Below are 27,574 nucleotides of genomic sequence, written 5' to 3'. Positions count from 1 at the left end.
ATTAGAGGACCTTATAAAATAATCATCAACTTTGTATAAGATTCATAATAAACAAACTAATACCCTAAGAAACAGTATTACCAAGACAGGAAATGAGTACAAGGTAAATACATACGAATGTCTACTGTACTGGATGAATTTAATGACCTGGTGAAATGCATTAAAACGGAGTAAATTAGAAGATGATCTGGCTGTTAGACACTCTTATAGTCCCCTGTTCCTCCACGAAGTTAAAAGTGATCCCAACTGTAATTATATCATCAATTGTGAAAGTCTGCAGTTTAATATCCATCTCCTCTTACTTCCCTTACTCCCAAGCAGTAAGCTATATGAGGTTAAGAACTGTGCCTGCCTGATACAGACAAATGTTCATGAGTGAAATGCTGGTGTTACCGTACTGGAAAGAAAGGACTTAAAATTTAACAGCATCTTTCAGATAATGGCCTATTGTTCATCAGGTCTATCTATGAACAGCAGAAGTAGGCTGAAAATTTGATAGTATTTAAGGACTTCAGATCAAAGAAACTGGGGGAATTTCTGACATTTATCTTAGTCAAAGGAAAACAATACAAAGGGTATTGTTGGGGCAATGGGGCAGATGAGGAATGGAAATATCCAACAGCCCCTTAAATTAGAAACTGTCAGAAATATTTAGCCCAAGTGGCTGCTCCTAAAAATAAAGCTTGAGAGCCTACAGGTAGCCCCCTCCCCACACCAAAAAGAAAGTGAGGTCTGTCTGTGAAGTTTGCCATAGAAACTGAATGTGGTCTACTGATGTAACAAATTCATGCTCCATAATAAATCTGACCTCAAAAAGTCCAAAAGCCTTACCTGTTACCTGTTTTGGTGACAATAAACTACGTGGAGTTACTATTTTAAGTGGAATCATTTAAACAAATTACTGGACAATGAAAATAAAAGTGATTATAATTGATCACGCAACACAATATTGTCTTAATCAATGCCAAAGTGTTAAAATTACGAGACATTTTTCATATGGCTGGCCATCTGTGTTGGAAGAACCATTGGTAAATTTAAAAGCGATGTTCTTTTTAACCATTTAAAACTGCTATTTTCTACATTTCCACAAAAATAATCAGAAATCTGGTCCTTCATACCTAGAAGCATTTTTCCAAATCTGCTTCAACTACTGTTACTCTGGTCTATTTTCTGAGACCAGCTGAGCCCTTATCAACTTTTGAGAGTGGAGAAAACTCTATAAAGTCACTCTGCTTTTGAAGCTAGAGTCAACAACAACAATCATGATAACAGTTAAAGGACCACAAAGGATTCTGAGGGGGGATTCGCTGTAAAATCAAAGCAGTAATTTCATAATAGTCACAAATATAAAAATCACGTATTATCCTTGTTACTATAATGCGGTATCCTGGCCTTACCTCCCAAGAAAGTTCCTGGGCCTGCTTAAAAACATCCAAATCCTCTTCAGTAACGGTATCCTTGTTTCCAATCACATTTATATCTGTACTTTCTTGTTTGATGCTTATTTTGATTTCAGTATCTGTCATTTAAAACCAGCAGAAAGTGCATTCACTGACTTGAATCATGAGTAACCACCATACATTACCAAAATGGCACCAAATTAGCATAGTGGGCAAATAGGGATTTTTTTTAAGCTTTATAAGCTTTTATATCTAAGCACTGCTCAAAAGATCCAGCAGTACCCTTTCCCTACTGTACCCAAATTTTTATTTGAATTACCACTGTCATCTTTTTATAGTTTCAACAAACAAACGAGGGAAAGAGCAATACAAAGCAAAAATCATATTTTTCAGCCGAGATTAGAAGTTCTATCAATGTCTAGTTATAGAATTCCCATTATCCCTTTTGAGATTAAAAAAAAAAAAAAAATTCTACCGCTTTGTCGAAATGACACATTTTTGGTTCTTTTTTGTTGTTGTTGTTTTGGTTTATAAAGGGTAGCCAATGCAACGGGCCAATTTGTTAAATGAATTCATGAAATCCGTTTTCTCCCTACAGTGAATACACACACAGACACACACACACACACACACACCCAAAAGCACACTTCACAGAATCACAGATCAGGCTTTGTGGAGAAGGAAGCAGGATGGACTCGGTCATGAGAAAGCCATGGAGCAGAGGGAGCGGCAATGAGGAGCTGACACCCCCCCCAACCACCGCAGCGGGAAGCACTGAGGCACAGAAGCAAGCAGCGCCATGGCCGAGGCGGCGGCACGGCAGGGAACGCGGCAGAAGCGTGACAGCGGCTACTCATGCGGGACTACAAAGCCGTAAGCAACACTACGGAGGCATCTGGGGGTCCTAGTGTCACTACGGATGGAAATAAATAATAAAAGGTGGGAGAGTATTAGTTGGGAAAAAACATTTTGGAGGTTTAGTCAGCATTAGAAAAAGGTCAAAGTTTCACTGCTTCTGTATGAAAGTGAAGTGAGAACGAGAGAAATAGCTAAGACCTATGTGACAAATAGGAATTGATTGATTTATTTTTTTCGGGGTTGGGGAGAAAGGGACGGGACGCAGGTTTGGTTGGAGCTTTGACCTTTTGCTTACCATCATCCTGATCAGGTTTAATCCTTCCGTCTGTCAAGCTCCCCTTCCCTGGTGAGGGGGTCCCCATCTGAGGGGTCACTTTATATTTTAATCTGCCTAGCATCCTGTGCTTTTTAAGATAAGTTGTTCGCTTGAAGTGAGCAATTGCTTTAAAAATACGTCCTCTAGCCATCCCCCAGCTAGAGGAGGAGGAGTGAGCAATAAACCTACTTCTAATATCTCTTTTTCCAAAGAAATGGGCTTTAGATTTTGCCGTGGAAGATAATTCAGTTTTACGACGCATACGTTTGGGTGGTGCGTAACTTGGGTGTCCCTTTTTTCGAGACTGTCCCTGAGTGGTATAGATATGAGAGAGTCCATCAAAGAGTGCCTTCAGCTGGCTGTTCTTAGTCAGACTGCTAAAGGAGGGCACACTGGACTGGCTAGAACAACTCTGGGGAGAGGTAGAAGAAGTGGAGGTGCTGGACTTTTGTGAACTGGGGCTCTGACCAGAGATGGGGGTTGGGGGTGGAAGTGAAGAAGGTGGAGGTTTTAGCTTTTGTGTGGTACCTGTAGCCAACACATGAGAAGTGCATGACTGTTTCTGAGAGACCTTTTTCCTTGGACGATAGTGCTTTGAAAAGTCTATTATTTCACCTCGTGATCTGCGACCATCAGGTGATGGTGTAAAAAACTTAGTAAGGCCATCAATGAGCCCTTTGGTTTTCTTGTTAACTTTAAGTGTAGAGGCAGAAATGTAGGTGGAGGTGGTGGTGATTTTGGTGGTGGCACCAGGCCGAGTGGGGTCTGTAACAGCCAATCTGCTGCTTGAGTCCTTCCCAGATGCAGCATGACCAGATGAAGGTGTGGTACAGACTTTAGTCTTTTGACCCCTACCAGGTGACCCCCTTCCTGTGAATGCATTCATGGATCCTTCATCACTGGTTACAGACCTAGGCAAAAATTTAAAGAATAGTATCAGCATTTAATAATAGAATTATAAAGGTATCTAAAACAAATCTATAGCAACTAGATGCATTCAATGTGCTTAAACTTAAGAAGCCGAACTGCAACCCTCAGAACTATGTGTGTGTGTGTGTGTGTGTGTGTGCCTCCATCTAGGTGTTTCTCTGTTCAAAAGGGGAGCGGCCACCACATGTGCATGTCATGATCTTCCCAGGGCCCAGCCAAGATGGACTGGAAGAAGCCGCATGGACCCAGGGGCCATAGAAGTAAGACAATTTTTGAAGCAACTCAAAGAACGCGCAATGCTTTCATTATACTTAAATAAAAATGGTACCCCCTATGTGGTCACAAGTCGTTATGATTTCCTACGTCTTTTAAAAAGTAGTAAAGGACTTGGGGCGCCTGGGTGGCTCAGATGGTTAAGCGTCTGCCTTCAGCTCAAGTCATGATCCCAGGGTCCTGGGATCAAGCCCCACGTCTGGCTCCTGGCTCGGCTGGGAGCCTGCTTCTCCCTCTCCCTCTGCCTCTCCCCTGCTCATGCTCTCTCTCTCTCTCTGTCCCAAATGAATAAATAAAATCTTAAAAAAAAAAAAAGCAGTAAAGGACATAAGTCATTAAGTATTATCTAGACGTGAAAAGTGCATCTAATCTCTAGTGAGAAGCAATTTTAATTCAATTGGAAAATTTATATAAATAGAATTTGGGTAGGTCTATAAATTAGTACTTTGTTGTTGTTAAAGAAAACATTAAAGATATCCTCTTCCTCTCGGCAGTTTATGCTTAGGATGGTAAGATAACCAATAATACTCTCTAAGTCGAGGAGACAATTAATTACAGCATAAAATATTGCTGAAAAAAGGACAACAATAGCAAAAACTAAAGAAATGATTAAAGAAAAGCTACAGCAGGTCAGACATGACATGGAAAAGTCTGGTGAAGAAGCAGCACATTTACCATGGTCTTTATCAGATACTTGGCAATAGAATCTTTATACACTATTTCAGCTCATTTGAGGCTGGTTCTGCCCATCCAGCTGTGTGGTCAATAGAGACCAGTGGCCATTCCACTACCACAGCTGCTTAGAGGAACAGCAGCTGCCTGCCTTCACCTCAGGCTAGGGCTTAGAAAGCTACCCATTTTGCAGCAGAATTTTATACAATAGAAACATTTGCATGTGAATTATGGCAGTGCCGGGGCCCAAGAACGCACTTTAAAAATTATCAATTTAGCTGAAGGCTCATAATGAAGAAATGGAAGCCTGAAAATGATATGATACTCCATTATAAAAATATCTTAATTACAAACAGAAGAGCACATGTTAATGGTCATCTTGAACATTAACGAACAATTTCAGCGGTCAGCTGCAGTGGACTCTGGTGCAGCAACGGGGCGAGCTACTGGGCTCATCTGAGGCAGCTCCACCACCAAGAGCTTTGCCCTACACCAATGATCCAGCCAAATCAGGTTAACACTGGAGATCTCTAGTGTCACAGTGAGGGTTACCAATAAACAATCATCTGAGCTAAAATGTTTCCCATTAGAATGCTGCATTTGGACTGTATCTGGAATCGATTGCCCAGAAAGGATAAGATGCTTATAAAGCATGTAAAAAGGAAAACTCCCTAGACTGTCTTAAAAATTCCTAAGCTCAAAGGACAATTTTGGACAAACAAAAAGTTAGGACTGGTGCCAGATGCAATTTTCAGCTGTGTCCTTTGTTTGGAAAGTTTATATCCTAATTTGGTATTTTTAATTGGGCCCTGAGGATACAGTCCCATTTTGAGAACAATGCTTACACAGGATGAATGCAAAAACATATAATTTCTACTTCAAATGATGCTAATATGAAAGATGTTATTAATAAACGTTTCATGTTTGCCCCGAGAAATTAACAAAAATTCCATTTAAAAAATGTCCACCAGTTAAAGGGCTTTCATAAAAAAAAAAAAAAAAACTATAAAGGAACATGCATTTTCTATTTCTCCGTTGGGAAACAGAGGTGCAGGAGTTGATGGTTTTTCTGAGAGCAGGTAAGGTAGTGAATTGCTTCAGTTAAATTAGGGGGAAGAGTAGCAAGTAAGTAAGGTATCTGGTGTTTGTTCACAATGTATGCAGAGAGCACCTATTCCCTTTTACTAAGCTTAAAGAGGTGGGCCATGGTCTTAGTGACAGAACTCCTTTAGATATGCAACTCCCTATTTAACGTTGATAGTCAATTCTATATTCTAAAGGTTAAAAAAAAAAAAAATCCTTTCTCCCCTTATCCTTCCTCTACTTATCTAAGTAACTCTGGCTAAATGTTCTACTGGGCTTTAATGGCAACTATATGGCCATAGGCTAGTAGAAATGAAGTTATCATAGTAGATGTGCAGGCCACTGTGAACATACTATTTCATATGTTTATGTCTGCACACATGTGCACATACCAAACAGTTCTAACTCTTTGTGTGCAAACATGAGGACAGTCATTTACAGGTTTCTCAGAGGCTCCTATTTCATATAAGGGATCTTAAATGCTGTAATACTAAATTAGCACCAGAAAAGAGAAGGTTTTTTTTCTAAAATGCTACCCGGAGTGACAAGAGATTCACTCATAGATGTGAATAAATCCCTCTCTTGTTTTAAAATCCCCATAAAAATATTTATATAATTAAGGTTTTCTAATGCTCAGCCAGTAATAAAGTAGGCAGAATGACTGTTTCCAATTCTTACATTCTGCTTCCATCCTGCTACATCACAGATACTGCCAACAGAAGCTCCCCAAATGCCAATTGTAATTAAAAATATTATTTTCAAAAAATTTCCACAGCCTATGCAAAAGGAGAACTATTCCTCATCCCTTGAGTTTGTAAAATGATGCTAAAAAGTTAATGGAATCTAAGGGGGTTACAATTGCCTATATTTTAAAGCACAACATAAAAGATTTCTTTTGATAAGATCTCAACCTACAACAATCGTTGCTTTAATTTATTTTTCGGTCGTCCAATGGGTTTTGCATATCGTCGTTTTATTTGTGCAGCTTTCTCATGAAGTAGTTTTCTTCCCTTTTTCTTTGGTCTGCAGACTTGGCAAATCCACATCCCTGAATTAATATATATATGAGAAAAATATTTTAATGTTTCATTTTAGGAGAAGATATTAAATATAAACTGCAGCTGAAATAAGCTGCCCAAGGGTGCCATATGCAGAACTTTATTCAAGAAGGTAGGTCATTCCCTTGTGTCATCCTCCTCAGGAAGTCATCATTAAAGGTCAATTTCCCCCCAGGGTCAAGGTGGTGAGAGCAGAGGGCTGCCCCTATCTCTGAACCCTTCTATGAGGCTTTTCGCAACATGTCACCAAACCTCCCTCCACCACACAAATACACAGGAAAATCCGATCCTGTCAGATATTATGTATCTTTCAATTAGAGGGACACATTTTCAAGTCAATCGGTTTTTGGAATTTCTGGGGAAGAAAAAAAATATTTGTTTTTATTTCTTTCTGGAACTCTTCCACACTAAAAAAAAAAAGAAAGTATCAGTATAAAAGATAATTTTTGAATTAAAACAATTTTTAAGTACTCTGGAACTGCAATAATTAAAACTATACATCTGGCATAGGGAAATAGGTCACTGGACAAGAATTTTTAGACCCAAACAACTGAAGCCTATAAAAAAGTTTAGCATATCAAAAGGTCATATTTCAAGTCACTGGGGAAAGGATGCAATGACTCAGTGAAGTGGTGATAGAACAAACAGCCATCTATAGGAAGGAAAAGAATTACTTCCTATCCTTTATAAAAATAAATTCTATGCAGATGAATATTATGACAAAATTAAATGTTACAAGTATCAGGAAAAATATGTGGATATTTAATTTTAGCACGACTGACATTTAAGACTAAAGCCATAAAGACAAAGATTCATGGATTGGGCTACATAAAAATATAAAGAGCTTCTACAAATCAGTAAGAAAAAGGTGAAAACACCAAGAGAAAAATGATTAATGGGTAAAAACAAGCATTTTACAAAGATGATATACAAACAGCCAATAATCAAACACAAAATGCTTTCAATCTCACTGCTTAAAGAAAAAAATTACCAGACATCTTTTTTCTATTATCACATTGGTAAAAATTTTAAATAATAGCACTGTATTTCATTGAGTCTGAGACACTATTGCCTACAAAAAGCATCTGATTTTTTTTTTTTTTTAAACTGTGTCTTGGACTTAATGACATATAGTAATGGTGAGTGTTGGTCATAATACAGGAAAACAGGTATTCTCACACACTGGTTGTCGGTCTGAAAACTGATACAACATTTCATGTACATAGCCTTTGATCCAGCACTTCCTCCCCTAGGAATTTATCTTAAGGAAATAATTGTGGATGGAAAAAATTGAAACATTTGTAATGTCCACCATAGGGGATTGGTTAAGTAAGTTATGGTTTGTTTATACATGGGGTTGCACAATCAAATATGCTCAGGAGCCACCCAGGGATAATGCATGTGACTGAAGCAAGCTGGAATTCAAGACAAGAGGGAGGAGTGAGATTGGGGCAAGTTGGAACATGCATACTCCACCTAAAAGACGCAAATTCAAAATTTTAAAAATACTGTGCCAGCTCGCCTGCAGTGCATTTAAAGGAGTCTTAAAATAGATGTATGTTGTTCCCAACAAAGCCTAACTGCGGCCCCCAGTCACCGGGTGTGTAACGCCTGCTCTATACTATAGAGTTTTATGCACTCATTAAAAACTGTGTTTAGGAGAGCATTTAGTGATGTGGGGACGTTAGAATCTTATTTATAAAGATGGAAAAGACGTAAGATTACAAAAACATGTATAGAATGTTCCATTTCTTTTTTTTAAAAAAGTGTGTAGGGAGCTGGGAAGGAATTTCTGATTTTCTTATTCCTTCTTGTCAATCTGTATTTACTAAATCTTTCACAATAAAAAAATGAATAAATTTTATAAAGAGGCAGTAATTTCTAATGCTTAATATATTATAAAATGAGGAGAAGAAGGCTGAGCTAGGCTTACTTACACAACAAATAGAGACAAAAATCCATATGCCATATGGATATATCCAGATAAAAGAGTTCATATGCCCATGTTTACATTATCAACTAATGGCCAAGAAACGTGGGATGGCTCCTGTTGTAGGACTTTGGAGACATCATTACAACCATTATGGAAAATAGGTAATTTCTCACCTCTGAACACAGTACTGAATAATATGGAGAATGTTCTAAACTTCTGACATACCTAATCTAAATTTATTCTAATAAGGGAATGGTTTTGGGAGAGGAATGCTCTTCTTTAACCCTGTGTCTGAATTAGAGTCTTTATTATATACATTGCCCGCAAACTAAATGCTTTTATACTCCTCTGTCCACAACCTGTGCCAAACCCACAGGAACAAGGAGGGTGGGAGGGATGAATAAATGCTTACGGAACCTGTATACCTCTGGGCTGGACAAGGCTAATGAGTACGTAATAAAACACATTTTTACTATAGTTTAAAAGTTCACCTTTTGGCATTCTGGAAAGTGGGGGGTCACAGCACTCCATATGGAATCCTCTATCACAGGAGTCACAAAAAAGCATATTATCCTGTAAGATAACATATTAGAGAGTAATTGAGACTGAAATCAGCTGTAAAAGGCCACAAATTCTTATCCGACGAACAATAATCAAAAATAATGAAGGGGTAGCACGATCCCTGCTGAAATCTGACATCACATTGTATTTAAATCTTTAAAACAAAATAGCAACACTCTACAAAAATAAAAACCTTAACACCGAAAACTCACAATTTAGTTGGAGATAGACTACTGAGAGCCATACTTACTGCATTTTTGCCTTGGATTCTACATGCACTGCATGTCTTGCATTCGATGCACTGCCACCTTAAGGCCTTTACGTTTGTTGTTAATTCAGGACAAAATTTCAAACAGGATGGGTGTCCTAGAAGAATAAAAAGGAAACTGCTTTATGGGAATGCGGCTTTAGATTTTTTCAACTCTCATTCCCTCATATTTAACAGAGAGTGATAATGTCAGTTAAAGACTTAAATTTATACCAGTTCCCATCACAAGTCTCGGAGAACTTGAAGACAACGTATGCTCCAATCACGTTCTCATTCCTGTGCCTTCGGTTCATCTCCTTACTGCCCTGGCCCTCCTCATCAACCACCATTTACACAAAGTTTGCCGGTTTGCTGGACTGTGAGGAAAGTATGAAGTTCAAAATCACAGAACTTAAAATGACAGCTAAATAAAAAAAACGAGCTGCTTAAAAATACAATTATAAATGCAAAAAAAATATATTATACAGAGAATATCCCATTGCTGGGACATACAAAGAAGATACTGTTGCCCTCTTGCCTCTGGGTCCTGCATTTAAATTTTGGAAGTAGAAGCAGAAATCATGAACTTGAGAGTTAAGAAGTTGGAAGATCCAGGTCGAATGGAATATGCCAAGAAGCAACACCCCTGCAGGCTTCCCCCATTTTCCTGAGTGTCCAGCTTTTTCACACTGTTTCGGGCACACTTTTCATCTAGCTTCGCTCACATCACAGAGGAAAAGTGGAGACCCTGAGGGGCAACACCACTCAAGGAAGCCACCCAGACTATACAGAGTCATAGATTTCTCCAAAAGGCTTAGGGAGTATGAGCCTACACTTTTTGGAAGACAGTTCTGTTTAAAACGTAATGGTCTTTTATCACACAAACCTGAGATCTCTAAGTTTCATTTTATTTTTCTAAATCTGGTCTTAAACATTAGTAAATCCCACGTGAAAGAACTTATAACTAAGCTGCAAAAGAAACCTGAGGGTAATAAAAAAGGCAGATTCTGCAATTTCAAAACTGTTTTATAATTTCCTGACTTTGGCAGGCTCATTGTTTAAATATGTATTTTGGGTTGCTGCCAAAAAGGTCCTCCTCCCTAAAGCTTAACAGGTGCTTCGTAAAATTCCACCCACTAGGAGATTTGGCTTTTTGAAGTAAAAACATTCAAAATCAATCATCAATACCGTTAATAAAAGCACACTATTCCTGAGTTTAAAAAAAATCCAAACATCTGTATTTAAGATGTTGAGCAAATAAAATGTTGTCATAGGATTACAACCTCAGGCTGCAGAGACACCCAGGCAGATGCATTTAACCTATGACACTATTCTTTTATAAAGGCTCCTCTCATTCAAATTAGTACAGGGGGAGGAAGTTGAAATATATAAAAACGGTATCAATCACGTCTTTCTGCTCGGGAACAGCAAACAAAGACAGCTTGCTGGTCCACTTTAAGAAGTATACTCTGAAGGGGGGAGGGGAGAGATTTACTTTGATCAGGGTTTCCCCCCCCCCTTATATAGTTGGGGGAGGGTAAGAACTCAAGTTTTAAAGAACAGCAATTTAAATTCCACCCTTAAAATAGGTCCCATCAGCTTAAAAGTATACCATTTACTTCTCTTTTTCCCCCTTCTTATTACTTCCTGTAAGTCATACATCACTAGCACATATGACCTCAATTTCATGCACTAGATTTTTCTCTCCATTTAAATCTGTTTTTGTACTTTGTAGTTTAATATTCAGTAACTAAGGTAATTCACATCTTATTATAGTTTATTATTTATTCTCACAGAGATCCTATGGAAAATACTTTTTAATAATTACACATTTTGAAAATTAATGTATTTCAGCCACTGCCAATCAAGAGCAAGGAATTTCTTCCTCTTATTGCTTTCTCTCACTTTAAGCAATATTATATCTCAAAACTACGATTTAAGCTACCCTGTCAAATTCTAAAATCTTCAGCCAATCTTTCCTTTAGGCAGCAATCTTACCTTTATTTAGCTCAAGAGAATTGGCCATAGATCCCTTCCAGCTCTAAATTTCTATGACTCTGTAAAGGATGCTGAGGGATGAAGAAACATTTCCATTTTATTTTCTCACGGCCACTTTAACACAAAAGACTGTAACTGAGTCTTGATATACCACTACACAATTACAGTAATTAGATAAAGGACAAAAATGCTAGTGATAATGAAATTCCTTACCTCCTGTTTAACCATTCCATAAACTCAACAATTCCCTCTGCAATGTAGGATCTCTCTGCTGACACAATTCATGGTGGTTTGTCTTTCTGGAGTTTGTTTTACTTTTGTAATGTGCAGTTTATCAGATCTGAGAGCACAGTATGTATTCATTCACTCACTCATTCTTATTACAAACACACACGTAGCACTAGTCACTTACAGTAGTTTTATCTAGCAAAACCAAAGGAATACTGTTTATAATTAAACAAGTACCAATGAAGCCACAAACCAGTAAAAGTAATTTCTGGAGGAAGTACTGTGGGAGGAAAACAACATGGATTCTGGAGTAGACGGAACAATGCCCCCCGAAGATGTCTACGCCATAATCCCTGTAACCTGTACCTGGATCACTGGACACGGTAAACGGGACTTTGCAGCTATGACTAAGGGTACAGGTCTTAAGACAAGGAAATTATCCTGGGTTATCTGGGTAGGGCCAATCTAATCATGAGTACTTAAAAGCAGAGATCTTTTCCAGATGGGTTAGTAAAATGAGATGGAAAAGGGAGGATATGAAAGACTCCACCCAGCTTAGCTAGCTTTGAAGATGGAAGAAAGGAGGAGAGACCAGAAGCCAAGAAATATGAGTGGCCTTTAGAAGCAGGGAATGTCATTCACCTAACAGCCAGCAAGAAAATGAGGTCTTGGCACAGCAAGCATCATACTCAGTGGAGTTTTTGGGGTACCTCACTGGCTCCGTCAGTGGGGTGTGTGACTCTTAGACACAGGGTCATGAGTTTGAGCCCCATGTTGGGGAGACAGTTTACTTAAAAAATAAATAAAATCTTAAACAAAAACAAAAACTGAGAACTTCACCCTTAAGGTCAAGAATAAGACAAGAATGTCCACTCTCACCACTTTTATTCAACAGAGTACTGGAAGTACTAGCCACAGCAATCAGACAAGAAAAAGGAATAAAAGGCATCCAAACTGGTAAGGAAAAAGTAAAACTTTCACTATTTGTAGATGACATGATTATAGAGAAAACCCAAAGACTCCACCATAAAACTATTAGCACTAATAAATGAATTCAGTAAAGTCACAGGATACAAAAATCAATCTACAGAAATCTCTTGCATTTCTATACACCAATAATGAAGCAGCAGAAAGAGAAATTAAGAAAACAAGCCCATTTACAACTGAACCCAAAATAAACTTAACCAAGGAGGTGAAAGACCTATACTCTGAAAACTATAAAACATCAAAGAAAGAAATTTAAGACAATGCAAAGAAATGGAAAGACATTCCATGCTAATGGGTTGAAGAACAAATATTGTTAAAATGTCCATATTACCCAAAGCAATCTACAGATTTAATGCAATTCCTATCAAAATACCAATAGCATTTTTTCTAGAACTAGAACAAATAATCCTAAAATCTGTGTGGAACCACAAAAGATCCTGAATGGCCAAAGCAATCTTGTAAAAGAAAAAACAAACCTGAAGTATCACAATTCCAGATTTCAAATTATACTACAAAGCTGCAGTAATCAAAACATTATGATACTGGCACAAAAATAGACACATAGATCAATGGAACAGAATAAAAAGCTCAGAAACAAACCCACAATTATATGGTCAATGAATCGCTGACAAAGGAGGCAACAATATGCAATGGGAAAAAGACAGTCTCTTCAACAAATGGTGCTGGGAAAACTGGACAGCTCCATGCAAAAGAATGAAGCTGATCCACTTTCTTACACCACTGACAAAAAAGAAACTCAAAATGGATTAAAGACCTAAATGTGAGGCCTGAAGCCATACAAATCCTAGAAGAAAGCCCAGGCAGTACCTTCTCTGACACTGGCTGTAGCAACTTTTTTTCCTAGATATGTCTCCTGAGACAAGGGAAATAAAAGCAAAATTAAACCACTGGGACTAAATGAATATAAAAAGCTTCTGCACGGTGAAGAAAACAATCAACAGAACTAAAAGACAAGCTACTGAAAAGGAAAAGATATTTGCAAACGACACACCAGATAAAGGGTTAGTATCCAAAACATATAAAAAACTTACAAAACACCCAAAAAACAAATAATCCAATTAAAAAATGGGCAGAAGACATGAACAGACATTTCTCCAAAGACGACATACAGATGGCCAGCAGATACATGAAAAGATGCTCATCACTTCTCAGGGAAATTCAAATCAAAACTACAATGAGATACCACTTCACACCTGTCCTAATGACTAAAATAAAAAACACAAGAAACAAGTGTTGGTAAAGATGTGGAGAAAAAGGAATCCTGTGCACTGTTGGTGGGAAGGCAAACTGGTGCAGCCACTGTGGGAAACAGTATGGAGGTTCCTCAAAAAATTAAAAATAGAATTACCATATGATCCAGTAATTACACTACTGGGTATTTACCCAAAGAATCAAAAACACTAATTCAAAGGGACATATGCACCCTGGTGTTTATAGCAGCATTATTTATAATAGCCAAATTACGGAAGCAGCCCAAGTGTCCATTAGATGAATGGATAAAGATGTGTGTGTGTGCGTGTCTGTGTGTGTAGTGGAGTATTATTCGGCCATAAAAAAGAATGAAATCTTGCCATTTGCAATGACATGGATGGATTTAGAGAGTACAATGCTAAGTGAAATAAGTCAGTCAGCGAAAGACAAATACCATATGCCTTCATTCATATGTGGAATTTAAGAAACAAAGAAACAAACAAACAAACAAAATGACAGACAAGCCAAAAAACAGACTCTGAACTATATAGAGAACAAACAGATAGTTACCAGAGGGGAGGTGGGTGGGCGATGGGTGAAATAGGTGAAGGGGATTAAGAGTACACTTATCTTGATAGAGCACTGAGTAATAGAATTGTTGACTCACTATATTGTACACCTGAAACTAACACTGTATGTTAACTATATGGAATTAAAATTTTAAATATATATACACAGAAACATAATATTCAAATTAGCTTCATGGTGAAAGAGCTTCCCAAATGTATGGGGGGAGATGATATAGAGAGTCTCTGGTGATTGATCCTGAGTTGAGAAAGCACATTTATAGCGGAATCAGGGCAGAAATCCAGACTGGGTTCCTGAGGAGCAGAGAGCTAAATTCTTTGGACATTTTTTATTTACCTCTATTGGATTAGATCCCATTTTATCTATCTTGTGTGGGTTTTTTTTAAATGTCAGGAAACATTATCTTGGAAAATGATTTGCCATCTTTACAAAGAGATGACTTTCTGAAATATATATACAAGTATTTGTTTAAAAAAAAAGGGAAGGAAGGAAGGAAGAAAAGAGAAGAAAAAAGAAAGAGAAAGAAAGAAAATGGGGTCTTGGTCCTACAAACACAAGGAATTGAGTTCTGTCAACAACTTTATGGTAATTTGTTATACGAGCAATGGAAAACTACTAAACACTCTGACACTGGGTCTCTCAGACCGGCCGTCTGACCAACCATCTGTCCATCTGAGATACGGTAAGGAAAAGGACAAACGTTTCAGATTTTATAGTCTAGCAGGAAAGAGACACATTAAAAATTAGAATTAACGTGTGAGAAAGGGTGGTTCAGAGAAATGGATGAATCTAGCAGGTTAGAGGAAGGTTCTTTCTTCCCAAAGAAGAAAGCCAAAGGATGACTGGCATTAGATGGGAAAAGGTGGTAGAAGCTAGGATATGCTGAGGGAGAGGGGGACATGGCGCACTTAGGGAGGAAAGGTGCAATTTAACCAGTGTGCACAATATTGGGAGGGGCGGGTAGTGGTGTTAACAGGGGCCCAACCAGAAGAGGGTTTGGGGGCTACATTAAAGAATTTGAATTTTTCCTAAGGGTTATTTGGTAGCCACTAAAATAAATCTGTGAATAGATTTTGAAGTTTAAAAATTCACTTAGCCTGCAGCATGGAAAATGGATGAGGGGAAGGAGGGTCAAGATTCGATTTAGGTTATTATAACAGCAGATGTGAGTGGTTTTGGTGGGAGTGTGTGGATATACCGAGGATGTGGGATTTAGATTAGGACATATAATCAATGTATTTTTGGTGATTCCTTAATGTGAGAGAACAGGACAGGATGGCTTGTGGAAATGAGTGGCCAGTGGGGTGCCATTTGCTGCAATGGTAAATCCCTAAGGAGAAGAAAGAGGTTAGTTTGCTGAGATCTCCACTGTTCCTGAGGTGTTTGTTGTTTGGGGGCAGTGGGGGCACTGCAAGGTTGACAGGCTATTTTGGATACTTAACTCTGAGAAGCCTATGGGGGCGTCCAAGTGGTGATACTCTGAAGGCATTTATATCTAAGGACCTGGAGCTCAGCGGAAGCTATGAGGCAAAGTAAGAAACACAGGGCTAAGGACAGAAGCCTGAAGAAACATGTAGGGGATGGAGGGAGACAAAGGAGCAAACAAAACTGTGTGAAAGGAAGTGGTGACAGAACACACAGAAAATATGGTATCATAGAGGCCAAAGGAAACGAACGGTTAAGGAAAAAGATTTTCAACAGGCCACATAGGCTGAGGACTAGCAGGTGTGAACTGAAAGATGTACAGTAGAGTCTGATGCAGACTGAAAAGTGACCTTTAGATTTTGCTACATGCACGTCCCTGGTAATCCTGCCCCGCACAATTTCAGTGAAATAAAAGGCCAGGCGCAAGGTTTCTGCTTCCTGTTTCTCCACTTGGATGGTCAGTCCAGCTGCGGGCTTGTGGAAGGTGGGGCTTACCAACCCTTCCTTCCCCGATCTATGTATTCCTCTTCAGATTCCATCCTTAGGTTTCTCTCTAGTCAAGGGTCTCCCTCCCAACCCAATCATTCAATCCTCGTGCAGTGTGAAGCTGGATAACTAGCCAACCAACTAGTCTCACAGTGACCGTAACAAACTAGTGTTGTTTAAATATACCTATTTAACTGCATGTCGCACCCACCAGCTGATCCTGGGAGCAGAAGGCAGGCCAGTTTTGTTCATGGTTGACACACATATGAAGACAAACCCAGCAGAGACTTCAGGCGTCCTGAGGGCAGACTGGTATTTGGCGCCACAGCTCCCATTCCCTCTGCCATACAAAGGTGTTTTCCTCGCCTTCCCAGCTCTATTCACAGCAGCCTCTCTCTGCCGCTGTTCCAATGAGCTTCCACTTAGACTGATGCTGTAATTTTGAACTGTACACTTATCTTAGATTTGCTAATTTGAAAACACACATGCACACAACTCATCTGTAAGTAAGATTTAACCACCCAGCAATCTGAGCAGTAGACACAAAATTTCATTTGGTATAATATCTAATACTTATGTGAAGCTAATTAAAGATAATTTGGTCTTAATGAGGCAAAGAGAATATAACAGTGTTAATTTCAAAGTAGGCTGATCCATGAAAGTCAAGTAAAATCACTTCCTAGGCCCAACATTTCCAAAGACCTGAATATGAGTATCTGATGATTCCCGCATTCGTATTAGTGGTTAGAATGAATAATCCTTCACATCTGTGTAATGTTTCATAGTTATTGACAATCTTCACATCGTGATCTCACTGGATGCTCACAACAGCCCTGTGGATGCTGGGTTGTAGACGTCAGCCTCCACATTTTACAGATAAATGAAAACTGCAGTTACACAGCCAGCAAGCAGAAACCTGGAAAACCATACTTGAGGCTCTGTGCACCCTGCCCCTCACCTCATATTTTTACTACTGCAAACTTGAATTATTTTTTCAAAGGAACTTGCAGCAGGAAAAACATAGTTAAAGAAAATACTGCCCATTTGCAGCACTGAGCCACCTTAAAAATAGAGACATTTCTAATTGGCTTACTTTATGATGTAAGGAGAAGGAAACATTTATTACTCACATCTATGAAATCTAAGCAGAGTTTAAGTGTGACATCATACAAATGGTACTTCAGACACAGGCGACTACAAACCAACAGGCACATATGGGAAACACATTTAAGAACGATCCTCCTTATGGGCTGCCATCTTTCCTCATCATTTCCTCTTTCTGGTTTTATACTGCTATGGGTATTTTTTTCACATGAACATTTTACGTCAGGGAGTCCTTTGATCATTACAGTTTCGATTCAATGCTAGAACCAATGGACTCTTCTGAGGGTGAGACAGTGGCCATTTCCATAGGCCAACTAGGGGTACCACCCACTCTGTAACTCCCACTTGAGAAACTGGACTGGACCAGACCATGACAATGGGGCTTCCACCATTATTGTTCCACCCCAGACAAATGCACACCACTGTTGAGCCATGCCATCTTATTTTATTACTTTTCCCCTCTAATTATCAAGTGTCACAAAAGAACATTGTAACTACAAGAACGCCACCCACCCCCAGCTCTCCAAAGAACAACTATATTTGATTTTGATTCATCTATTTAAAGAGTAGCACATAACAAAGTCTACTCATCTGATCTACCAGATGAACTAAATGTCTACAGTGCATCTCCCTGAGGTAAGAACAATGGTTTTTTTTCCTTGACTAAAGTAGCTAAATCCAGATTGGCACAGTACATTCAAGGAAACATTAAGTGAACCTCAACACTGAGCCAGATCCCATGGTGGAATCTAGAGAAGCTCTCTTAGCCATCCTCTATCCTAAACTAAGGGATATGATGCTCCCAGGGCTTGTATTGCGGCCATGACCCATACCTTGACTCCAAAGCCTCTGGCTTTTTCTAATTGAAAGGAGGGGGTAGGGGAGAACTGGCTCACAGAATGACTCTAGCTATATGAGCCTTCCAAGACAGTATCCTTAGTCCATTCTTCTCCATTTGTTAAAAGAGAAAACCTAACATTACACCTACATACCCTGGTAAAGTAAGAAACTTTAGGGAAAAAAAATTTTGATGACCTCAAAGTACAAACGAGATCAAACTTCTCCTTTGGCAGGTTTTCAGTCTGGGAAAGATGAAGGGAGATTGATTACATCAGAAAATCTAAGATGTACCTGTTTAGAATTACACCTTTATACCTTGTGAAGGAGGCCTTGAAGTTATGATCTAGTAGATAATGATCTCAAATTTCTCATCAGCTCAAGTAAGTGTATCAGCAGAGGTAAGGAAATATATGAAGGGAACTTTTCTTCCCACATTTAAGTGCATTTTTAATCTGTCTCGGCACCCAGACAAATAGGTACTCAAAAAAATAAAACAGTGAAGGTAGTTTTTAAAGTACCACCTTAAAAGTCACAAAGGGTAAACCCCAGACAAATGCACACCACTAAATTGATCAGGCAGTTAAACAAAAGAATAATTCATTCAGAGTGAGCCTCGTGAGAAAACCCAAAAGATAACTTCAGAGTCAGAACTGATGAGTGAAGGACTACCTCAGCAGGATAAAACGGGGAGATTGCAGGGTTGAAATTTATTAAACTGAACATACAGATAATGTTTCCATGCCCTTTTGTCACTATCCATGATACCATGGGCAGGTAAAGAATTTTAATGAATCCGTAAAGCCCATCAAAAAGACTGTCAGAATGCATTTCTCAGGCAGAGTTTGAAATGTCTTATTTCCAAGGCTCCCCTCCCAGTCAGGTCCTGAGAGCGGCAGAACCACATAAAGCTTATCCAGTTAAACCTTTATAGGAGGACAAAGAATCATTACACAACACTGTCATTCCTCAGTAAATGAAACATTTCCTCTATCCAACCATCAAGCAGCTGTCAAAATGATGTTAAGATTTGAAATTACTTGCAGCAATCGAGGACAATATCAAACATGCCAAATAATGACAATGGCTGACATTTATAGCACACTTACCCTAGTTGTTGTAGACCCTGTGCTAGGCTATTTACTGGTGTTCTCTCATTGAACTCCCACAAAATCCAAGAGGTAGGTGCTAGCATTATCTAATTTTTCTAGTGTGGAAATCAAGGCACAAAATAGTTAAGTAACTAACTCAAGGTAGAAGAACCGGGCTATGACTCGCTCTTGAGTTTTTGTTAACCACTTACTATACTGACTTCCTAAATGATGGTATGCTATGGTATTTTGCAGTTTGTTGTTGTTTTTAAAGATAACCATAATCAGAGAAATACTTGGTTATGAATGTGAAAATAACACTTCGGGAGGAAAAACGTTTCAGTAGGCTGAGAGAAGAAAATTTAAAGATTAACACAAAGAGATTATTTTTTAAAAATCCAATTAACTACTACTCAATCTGTTGGCTGTGTGTGGTTGTGTATACATATATAACTATATATAAAACTATATATAGGGGCGCTTGAGTGCATCAGATGGTTAAGCACCTGAGTCTCAGTTTCGGCTCACGTCATGATCTCAGGGTCCTGGGACCGAGCCCCATGTCAGGCTCCCAACTCAGTGTCGAGTCTGCTTCTCCCTCTTCCTCTGCCCCTCCCCCTGCTCACATTCTCTCTCTCTCTCTCTCTCAAATAAAAATTAAACAAAAACAAAAACAAAAACCTATGCATATAAAACCTAGGCAACTATCACATGATTAGCAAGAAGGAAGACCAGCTTGGTAAGACAAATTCTTTTATTTTTTTTAAAGATTTTATTTATTTATTTGAGACAGAGAGAATGAGAGACAGAGCATGAGAGGGAGGAGGGTCAGAGGGAGAAGCAGATTCCCTGCCCAGCAGGGAGCCCGATGCGGGACTCGATCCCGGGACTCCAGGATCATGACCTGAGCCGAAGGCAGTCGCTTAACCAACTGAGCCACCCAGGCGCCCAAGACAAATTCTTTTAATGTAAGCACAATTTGACTTCTTTTTTCCATTTTAAAGGTAAGGTCTTAAAATCTTAGATTGAGAAAAAGGCAGAGGTGCCAGTACCTTGACAGCATTTTAAATATTGCAATTTGCCAACAGTCAATCCAGTGTCCCCACCCAGCAATTCCTTGATTTCAACATTACCTTCTATTTGACCACTTTTTCCTATCTTATTCTAGGCAATTTGAATTTTTTTCATGCCTGATGATTTCTTGATTCTGTCACTGCAGTTTCCAGAACACTGCCCCTTTCATTTAGAGTCACAAAGAGCTGGGTTGTAATACTGTATTTCACCAGGAGGTGTCACACCCTGAAACACCGTATCTTCCAACTCAGACATCTCTTAATTGAGATTGGGAGTTATAGAAAACAAGTGATTCTAGTTGTATTCAGCTTGAAAACTTAGAATTCTTTACACTGGATTTACCTGCAATGTAAAATACTCCATATGTATGAAATCAAAGCTTAATTATAAATATTAATATACATGTAATATCTTTGTCAGTGCTAATACACTTTTTCCCCCTCGACCTGCACTTACTTTTTAAATTTAAAAACTCTGTTATAACCACAAAATTGCATTAAAAAACAAATGCAGTTTTGATAAAGACATGAATAACATACAGCTATGGAGGAGACACTACACACACACACACACACACACACAAAACTGTACCAACTTACCACTACTACCACAGTCTGCACAAGAGAGGAGTTCTTCTGGTTTCTTTTCACGATTTGATTCTTTAGTCCCCAAGCAGAAGCTACATATAGGAATGGGATCAGCACGGGGCTATGATAAAATTAAAAAAAAAAAAAAAGTCAGTTTTCCATGTCAAAATTAACAACGGAACGTTAAAGTCAAAGCTTCTTACGTATTTCTTTTTTTTTTTTTAAAGATTTCTTTAACAACAGAAAAACTGCTGAGTAAGGTATTCCAATCAACATTTTCTAATAAAAAATCTTTAATTATTTGATGCTAAATTATTATCTGAATAATGCATTTAAGATTCAGAAGTAGTTTTTATTAGGGCGCCTGGGTGGCTCAGTTGGTTAAGTGACTGCCTTCGGCTCAGGTCATGATCCTGGAGTCCGGGGATCGAGTCCCGCATCGGGCTCCCTGCTCGGCAGGGAGTCTGCTTCTCCCTCTGACCTTCCTCCTTCTCATGTGCTCTCTCTCTCTCTCAAATAAATAAATAAAATCTTAAAAAAAAAAAAAAAGTAGTTTTTATTAAACCAATGAAATCTTAAGACATTTATAGATTATATAACTTTCCTAAAATGAACATTATTAAAGATTCTTTTGGGGGCACCTGGCTGGCTGAGTCGGTAGAGCATGCGACTCTTGATCTCAGGGTCATGAGTTCAAGTCCTGTATTGGGTATAGAGATTACTTAAAAAAAAAGATTCATTCAAAATCTCAATCGTTCCCCTAATTTATAGGCCTGTAATAAATGGACTCATCTATTCAGTATTATAATTTATGAATATCTTCTAATTGTTATTTCAGATTGTTTTAACTCAACTTTATCAAATGTTTTAGTGCAGGTTACTATTACTCATCTATTAAATTTTTTTTTTAAAGATTTTATTTATTTATTTGAGAGAGAGAGAATGAGAGAGAGCACATGAGAGGGGGTAGGGTCAGAGGGAGAAGCAGACTCCCTGCCGAGCAGGGAGCCCGATGCGGGACTCGATCCAGGGACTCCAGGATCATGACCTGAGCCAAAGGCAGTCGCTTAACCAACTGAGCCACCCAGGCGCCCTCATCTATTAAATTTTTGACCTAAAATATCGGTGACATAATAACAGAGTGAGAACTAAGCAAGAATTTTAAAATTCTGTAGGATCACTTGGGAAGCTCAAAAGACGGTCTTCAAAGGTAAACGACACCATGCCACACAAAAGAGGTAAACTCTCAATCTCTGACATTCCCACTTTAATAAAAGAAACAATGAAACATTTGTCTAACCCCCCTAGTACTCTTTAGCTCTCACTGAGGTAACTGCTTTTAACAACGTATTAAGTCTGCATACCTCTCAATGTCTCCAATGTTATTTATGGCTACCAGCAATGCTAATATTCCCATTCATATAAATAGTTGACTGTGCCTACAGATCTGGTCACATTTATTCTGAACAGCCAAAACTGTATGAAAATTAAAATTTTATTGCATATTCCAAGCCTTCACACATGTTGTCTCTAGCCATCTGAATGTAACTATAACGTATTTATATTTGAATCTCATGAATCAAAAATTCAGGGTAAGAAAAGTTAGCATAATCATACATGTTTTTTAATGTAAATTAAAAATGAAATTTTTGCAAGGTCTAACTTTTAAAATATACAGCAGCATAGAATAAACCTCATTTGCTCAGCTACTGTATCCCAAATGCCTAATTAATACATTGCCCGATACACAGCAGGCACTCAAAATATATGTTAACTGAATAAATGGAAGAAACATATGCTAGTTAGAAGAAAAAACTCTCATCTCTAAGACACTATTTCAAATGGTTATAATGATTCCAACAAATGTCGGTTCCCTGTGAAAACATGTCATCAAAAACCAGAATTCGTCTTATGACTGAGGATTTGCAAAATTGTTCAATATGATTGTTAATTTCATCCTACAATGGGGGTGTTCATTATCTTGCCCTTATTTTCAGTTTAATTTGTTCTTTTAATATGCACAGGCTTTACTTTCTGAAGTAGCTATGCAAATGTGTTTTTGTAGCCCCAGTTAAAAAGCAGAGTATAAAACACTTTGTACTAGAAAAATCCAAAAAGACAAGCTACAACAAATTGGTCACTGACTCCAGCCACAATTTTTTAAATGCCAGATAATCAGCACTGCATAATTATGGATCCATAGTTATTACTTGCAACTGCTCAACTGTAGTACCTTGGGAACACTTCTGTTCCTTTAAAGAGCAATTAAAAGAACAATCTGGTTTTAAAGTGACAACATTCCCCTGATAGATTCTAGCTAAAACCCAGTCCTTGTACTAATGGGATTCCTGCTTTCATTTGGTATAACAATGCTCAAGCCACTGCTGCCATCCCTGCAGTGATAAATAATTTACAAAATGTCACATATCATTCATGCAATGAAACAAATCCAAATCTGCAATCCCATTTTTCTTTTCCCGATGAATTTTTAGCTGTAAGAAAGACATGGCCATCAGCCAGCACTCGTGCTCATTTTTCGTTTTTAACTAAAGGTAACACAAAGGACAAAGGTTGCTAGTAGTTCATGGCCAGAAAGACTGATGTCCCACACTCTGCCCAATAATAGAAAGCATAGATGCTATCACTTCACGCTACATTCAAGTGAACCCCACCAGGCTGATGTATGCTCACAACCATTTATTTTAGGGATAACTATCTCACAATACTCTATAAAACCACTGCATTATACAGAAATGTCTGCCCTGCTGAATTATTGATAATTCAAGGCACTTTTTTGCTAACCTCACTATAGCCGAGTCTAATTAACTTTAAAAAATTGTCACTTGTAAGAAATGAAACTTCTACAGTAATGCATGTAAATGGGTCACAAAATTATTATGATTCACTATTCTCAATCAGACTTCATATAAACTGTTTCAAAAAATAACCCCTGGTAATAGATTAAAATGGACTGTAGTCAGAAAGAGGTCTGAATAAATGGAATTCAATTCTACCCAAGTCTACCACAGACAAATCGTATTTAAGAGGTCTGAAAATGAAACCAAACATCTCCTAATTCTTAACTACTTTCTTTGAAATTTCACAAAAGCACCTAACCTGTTGATCACATTTACTTATCAACATGACTGAATATTTCAAACTAATCTCAAGAATTAACACCCATGATGGATAGGTTTAAACTCTGCAACCTGCTCAGGAAATGACTCCTCCTCATCTCCCATGGAATCGATGGTCCTAGTGTAGCTGCTAGGTAAGAAGGCACTTTACACTATCTCATTTAATCATCTCAACAATCCTGCCAGGGATGTTTATTATTATTATTATTTTAGGGAGGGAATTAAGGATCTGAGTAGTGAGGTAACTTTTCTAAAGTTGTACAAATTCAACTGTGGAACTGGGATTCAAACACAGGTCTGTCTTCACCAAAGTCCGTTTCTCACCTTCAGTACTTACTCTCCCACCCCCGACTTCTCTCCTCTCAGAAAAATAAACATTTAAAATTATCTTTCCATCAGTGGGAAGAACTCTTTACTAATGTGCTCATAATCTTTTCCATTCTATTTCTCCCATGACCAATGGCAGGTTTTTAAAACTATTGTAAAAGCAACCACTACTATCCTATAGACTACTATTACAATGGTGAAAAGGTACCTTTACAATGGAGCTCCTTACCCAAGTGATCAAACCTATCACCAGTATGTGACAAACTAACATTATGCGCCTCCCAAGTGTGGCACTAAAGGACTCAGCACAGCCTATGCAGGATTCCTGCTAGAATTATTCACCCTGAATCTAACCATAAGGAACCAATCAGGCAAATCCAAATTTAGGGACATTCTGAAAAACTACTGGCCTGGACTCTTCGAAAAATGTCAATGACACATAAGACCCAATAAAGGGCAGAACCAATTTAGGCAACTAAACTGGCCCGAAAACTAAATACAACTTGTGATTCTTATACGGATTCTGGGTTTTTAAAAAAATTACCCTGGGGTGGCTGGGTGGTGCAGTCAGTTAAGCATCCGACCCTGGGTTTCCACCGAGGTCCTGATCTCAGTGCAGAGTAGGTTTAAGACTCTGTCTGCCCCATCCCCCCTTGCTCTCCTTCTCTCACTCTTCTCTCTCAAATACATACATACATACATCTTTAAAAAACTTTACCCACAGTTATTAAGGACATTATTTGGATAATTAGGGAAATACACACTGAAAAGTAGACAATATATAAATTGGATAGAACAAATTTCTTCAGTCAACACAATTGTGTTTATATGAGAGAATATCCTCTTTCTTGGCAATTATGTGCTGAAATATTTTGGAGTAACTGTCATGATGTCTATAACTTAAGCTCAAAAGATGCTGGGGGAAAAACTGTGTATCTGTGCGTGTATTAACAATGTTAAAGGTTGGCAAATCTATGTAAAGTTTACATGGGTGTTCATTTTATTATTCTTTCAATCTTTCTGCATGTGTACAGTTTTCCAAACAAAACACTGGGAGGGGGGGTGTAAAATAGTACCCCCTCCACTCTTAAAAAAAGATCTACAATGGATTGGATTATTATGTAATTGGATTACAAGCATTCATAAAATAAAGTATCTCAATCCAATTAGTGATTCACAGGCAATACAGAGGACAGAGGAACTGTCAATCCGTATAGTAGGAGGACGCAAGTACCAACACTCTCGAGGACAAATGACCCAGTTTTCTTCAACAAATAAATTAAAAGGGAGACAAATTGAGCAAGCAAGGAAGAGAGAGCAATAGATTTGGAATAAGAACCAATAGGTTAATAGAGATTTAAAAGACTGATCTGCCAATCACAATGTATGGTCCTTATCCCGATAATGATTCTTTTTTTCTCTTTTTTAAGATTTTATTTATTTATTTGGCAGAGAGAGAGCATAAGCAGGGAGAGCAGCAAGCAGAGGAGAAGCAGGCTCCCCGCCAAGCAGGGAGCTGGATGCGGGGCTCGATCCCAGAACCCTGGGATCACGACCCGAGCTGAAGGCCGACGCTTAACCAAGCCAGCCAGGCGCCCCCTTGATAATGATTCAAATAAAGTATAAAATAAAACAAAATAGGGTGACCCATTAAAGGAACTGGGGCTAATCAGCTTTGAACACGCTGTTGGGAAGGAACAAGCTGGATGTCTTCATCCCAGGGAAAGGGCTAGATTTGTTCTTCATGGCTCCAGAGTGTAAAACCTGAACAGGGTTTATCCTAGAGGGAGTTAAACTTTCCAACAGAAATGTCCAAAAATTGAATGGATTGTTTTTTCCTGCTTTCTTTCTTTATTTTATTTTTTAAATTGTGGTAAAACATACATTAACACAAAATTGACCACCTTCACCATTTTTTAAAGTATATACTTCAGTGGCATTAGGTGTATTCACACTGTTGTACAACCAATACCATCATCCATCTCCAGAACTTTCTCATCTTCCCAAACTAAAACTCTGTCCCCATTAAACATTAACTCCCTTCTACTTTGTCTCCATGAATTTGACTACTCTAGGTACCTCATATAAGTGGAATCATATAGTCTTCATGGAATGGATTATTTTTGGAAGGCCCCCTATAATCAGAAAACACCATGGGAGAGGCTGGACCAGGATGGTGACGACGCCACAGAGAACAAAGCAACCTCACACAAGCTGGGGATCCGGGACCCTTCAACGGTCCTTTCCAGATCACATATTTTAATGGTTCCATGGCTGGATAATCTCTGTGCCTCTTCCCAACTCTGCTTTAATTTTTTATTGATTCTATTATACTTAAAAAGACATTTCAAAATAAGTCTTCAGGACTCTCGACCTCAAAATTCAATAACCTCTTCTGAGAAAACATCCTTTAATTCCAAGACAATTCATTTTGAGAAGTTCTGTATTTGCTTATGGTTACTTTTGTTTCTGCCCTGAAGGAAACAGCATGTTTATTAATCTTGTCAGTCTAAGTAAGTGGAGAAAAATAAATGAAAGTTCATGCTAGATGGGAGCCAGGTGCACATCCTCTTTGACGAAGACACTAAAAGGGTTTTGTCTCCATAATCTCCACTCACAATGATCAGGGACACAGCCCTCTCTTTCCATTATCCCCTATGGATTCATCTCCATGGGGCATCTAGAACTTTCTTGAATTTACTTAAAAAACAACACCATTTTAGGAAAAAAAAAACAACACCATTTTAGTAGTTCCTAGAGTTAAAAGCAACTCAGTATTTTTCATTCATATATTCATACCTGTATCATTGTAAGACCTGGATTTAAATATTAATCTCTGAGCCAGTTTTCCTCATCTGTAAAAGGGCACAATTGTGTCTGCGTTGTCTAGCTCTGGGGTTGCTAAAGCTCAAATATGAGTGTGTGAAAGTACTTTGCACACTATAAAGCTCTATTCAAATATTATGATTATTGCAACATTCACTTCAGCTATAAAAACAAAAAACAAACAAACAACTTAAGTCCTTAACAAACATCAGCACAAATGAATTGTGGTGGAGCTTAGAATTATTCTATGATAGACTTTGACTCTGTGAGTCCCCATGATAAATATTAATCTTAGAGGGTTATTATTATTATTTTTTTAATGAATTCATCAGGGAA

The 27,574-nt window shown here is 38.3% G+C and overlaps 1 protein-coding gene across 4 annotated transcripts in view; it reads right to left on the bottom strand.

The window, feature by feature from the left end:
• Positions 1–27,574, bottom strand: part of KAT6B (lysine acetyltransferase 6B) — a 180,726-nt gene that overhangs the window by 43,602 nt on the left and 109,550 nt on the right. For 2 of the 4 annotated variants that reach the window (XM_035022320.1, XM_035022311.1), the window contains exons 4-9: positions 20,961–21,069; positions 9,335–9,450; positions 9,015–9,096; positions 6,448–6,580; positions 2,554–3,485; positions 1,398–1,519 (exon numbers count right to left, since the gene is read on the bottom strand). In XM_035022320.1, coding sequence (XP_034878211.1) covers positions 1,398–1,519; positions 2,554–3,485; positions 6,448–6,580; positions 9,015–9,096; positions 9,335–9,450; positions 20,961–21,069 — 1,494 coding nt within the window. The remainder of the gene's footprint in view (positions 1–1,397; positions 1,520–2,553; positions 3,486–6,447; positions 6,581–9,014; positions 9,097–9,334; positions 9,451–20,960; positions 21,070–27,574) is intronic. The other 2 variants (XM_035022330.1, XM_035022340.1) reach the window with 2 other exon arrangements.

Source organism: Mirounga leonina, unplaced genomic scaffold (genome assembly GCF_011800145.1).
Source record: "Mirounga leonina isolate KUSES-001 unplaced genomic scaffold, KU_Mleo_1.0 Mir_114, whole genome shotgun sequence".
Lineage (NCBI taxonomy): Eukaryota > Metazoa > Chordata > Mammalia > Carnivora > Phocidae > Mirounga > Mirounga leonina.
The sequence above is the reverse complement of the archived record's forward strand: the minus strand, read 5'-3'. Positions and strand labels throughout refer to the sequence as shown.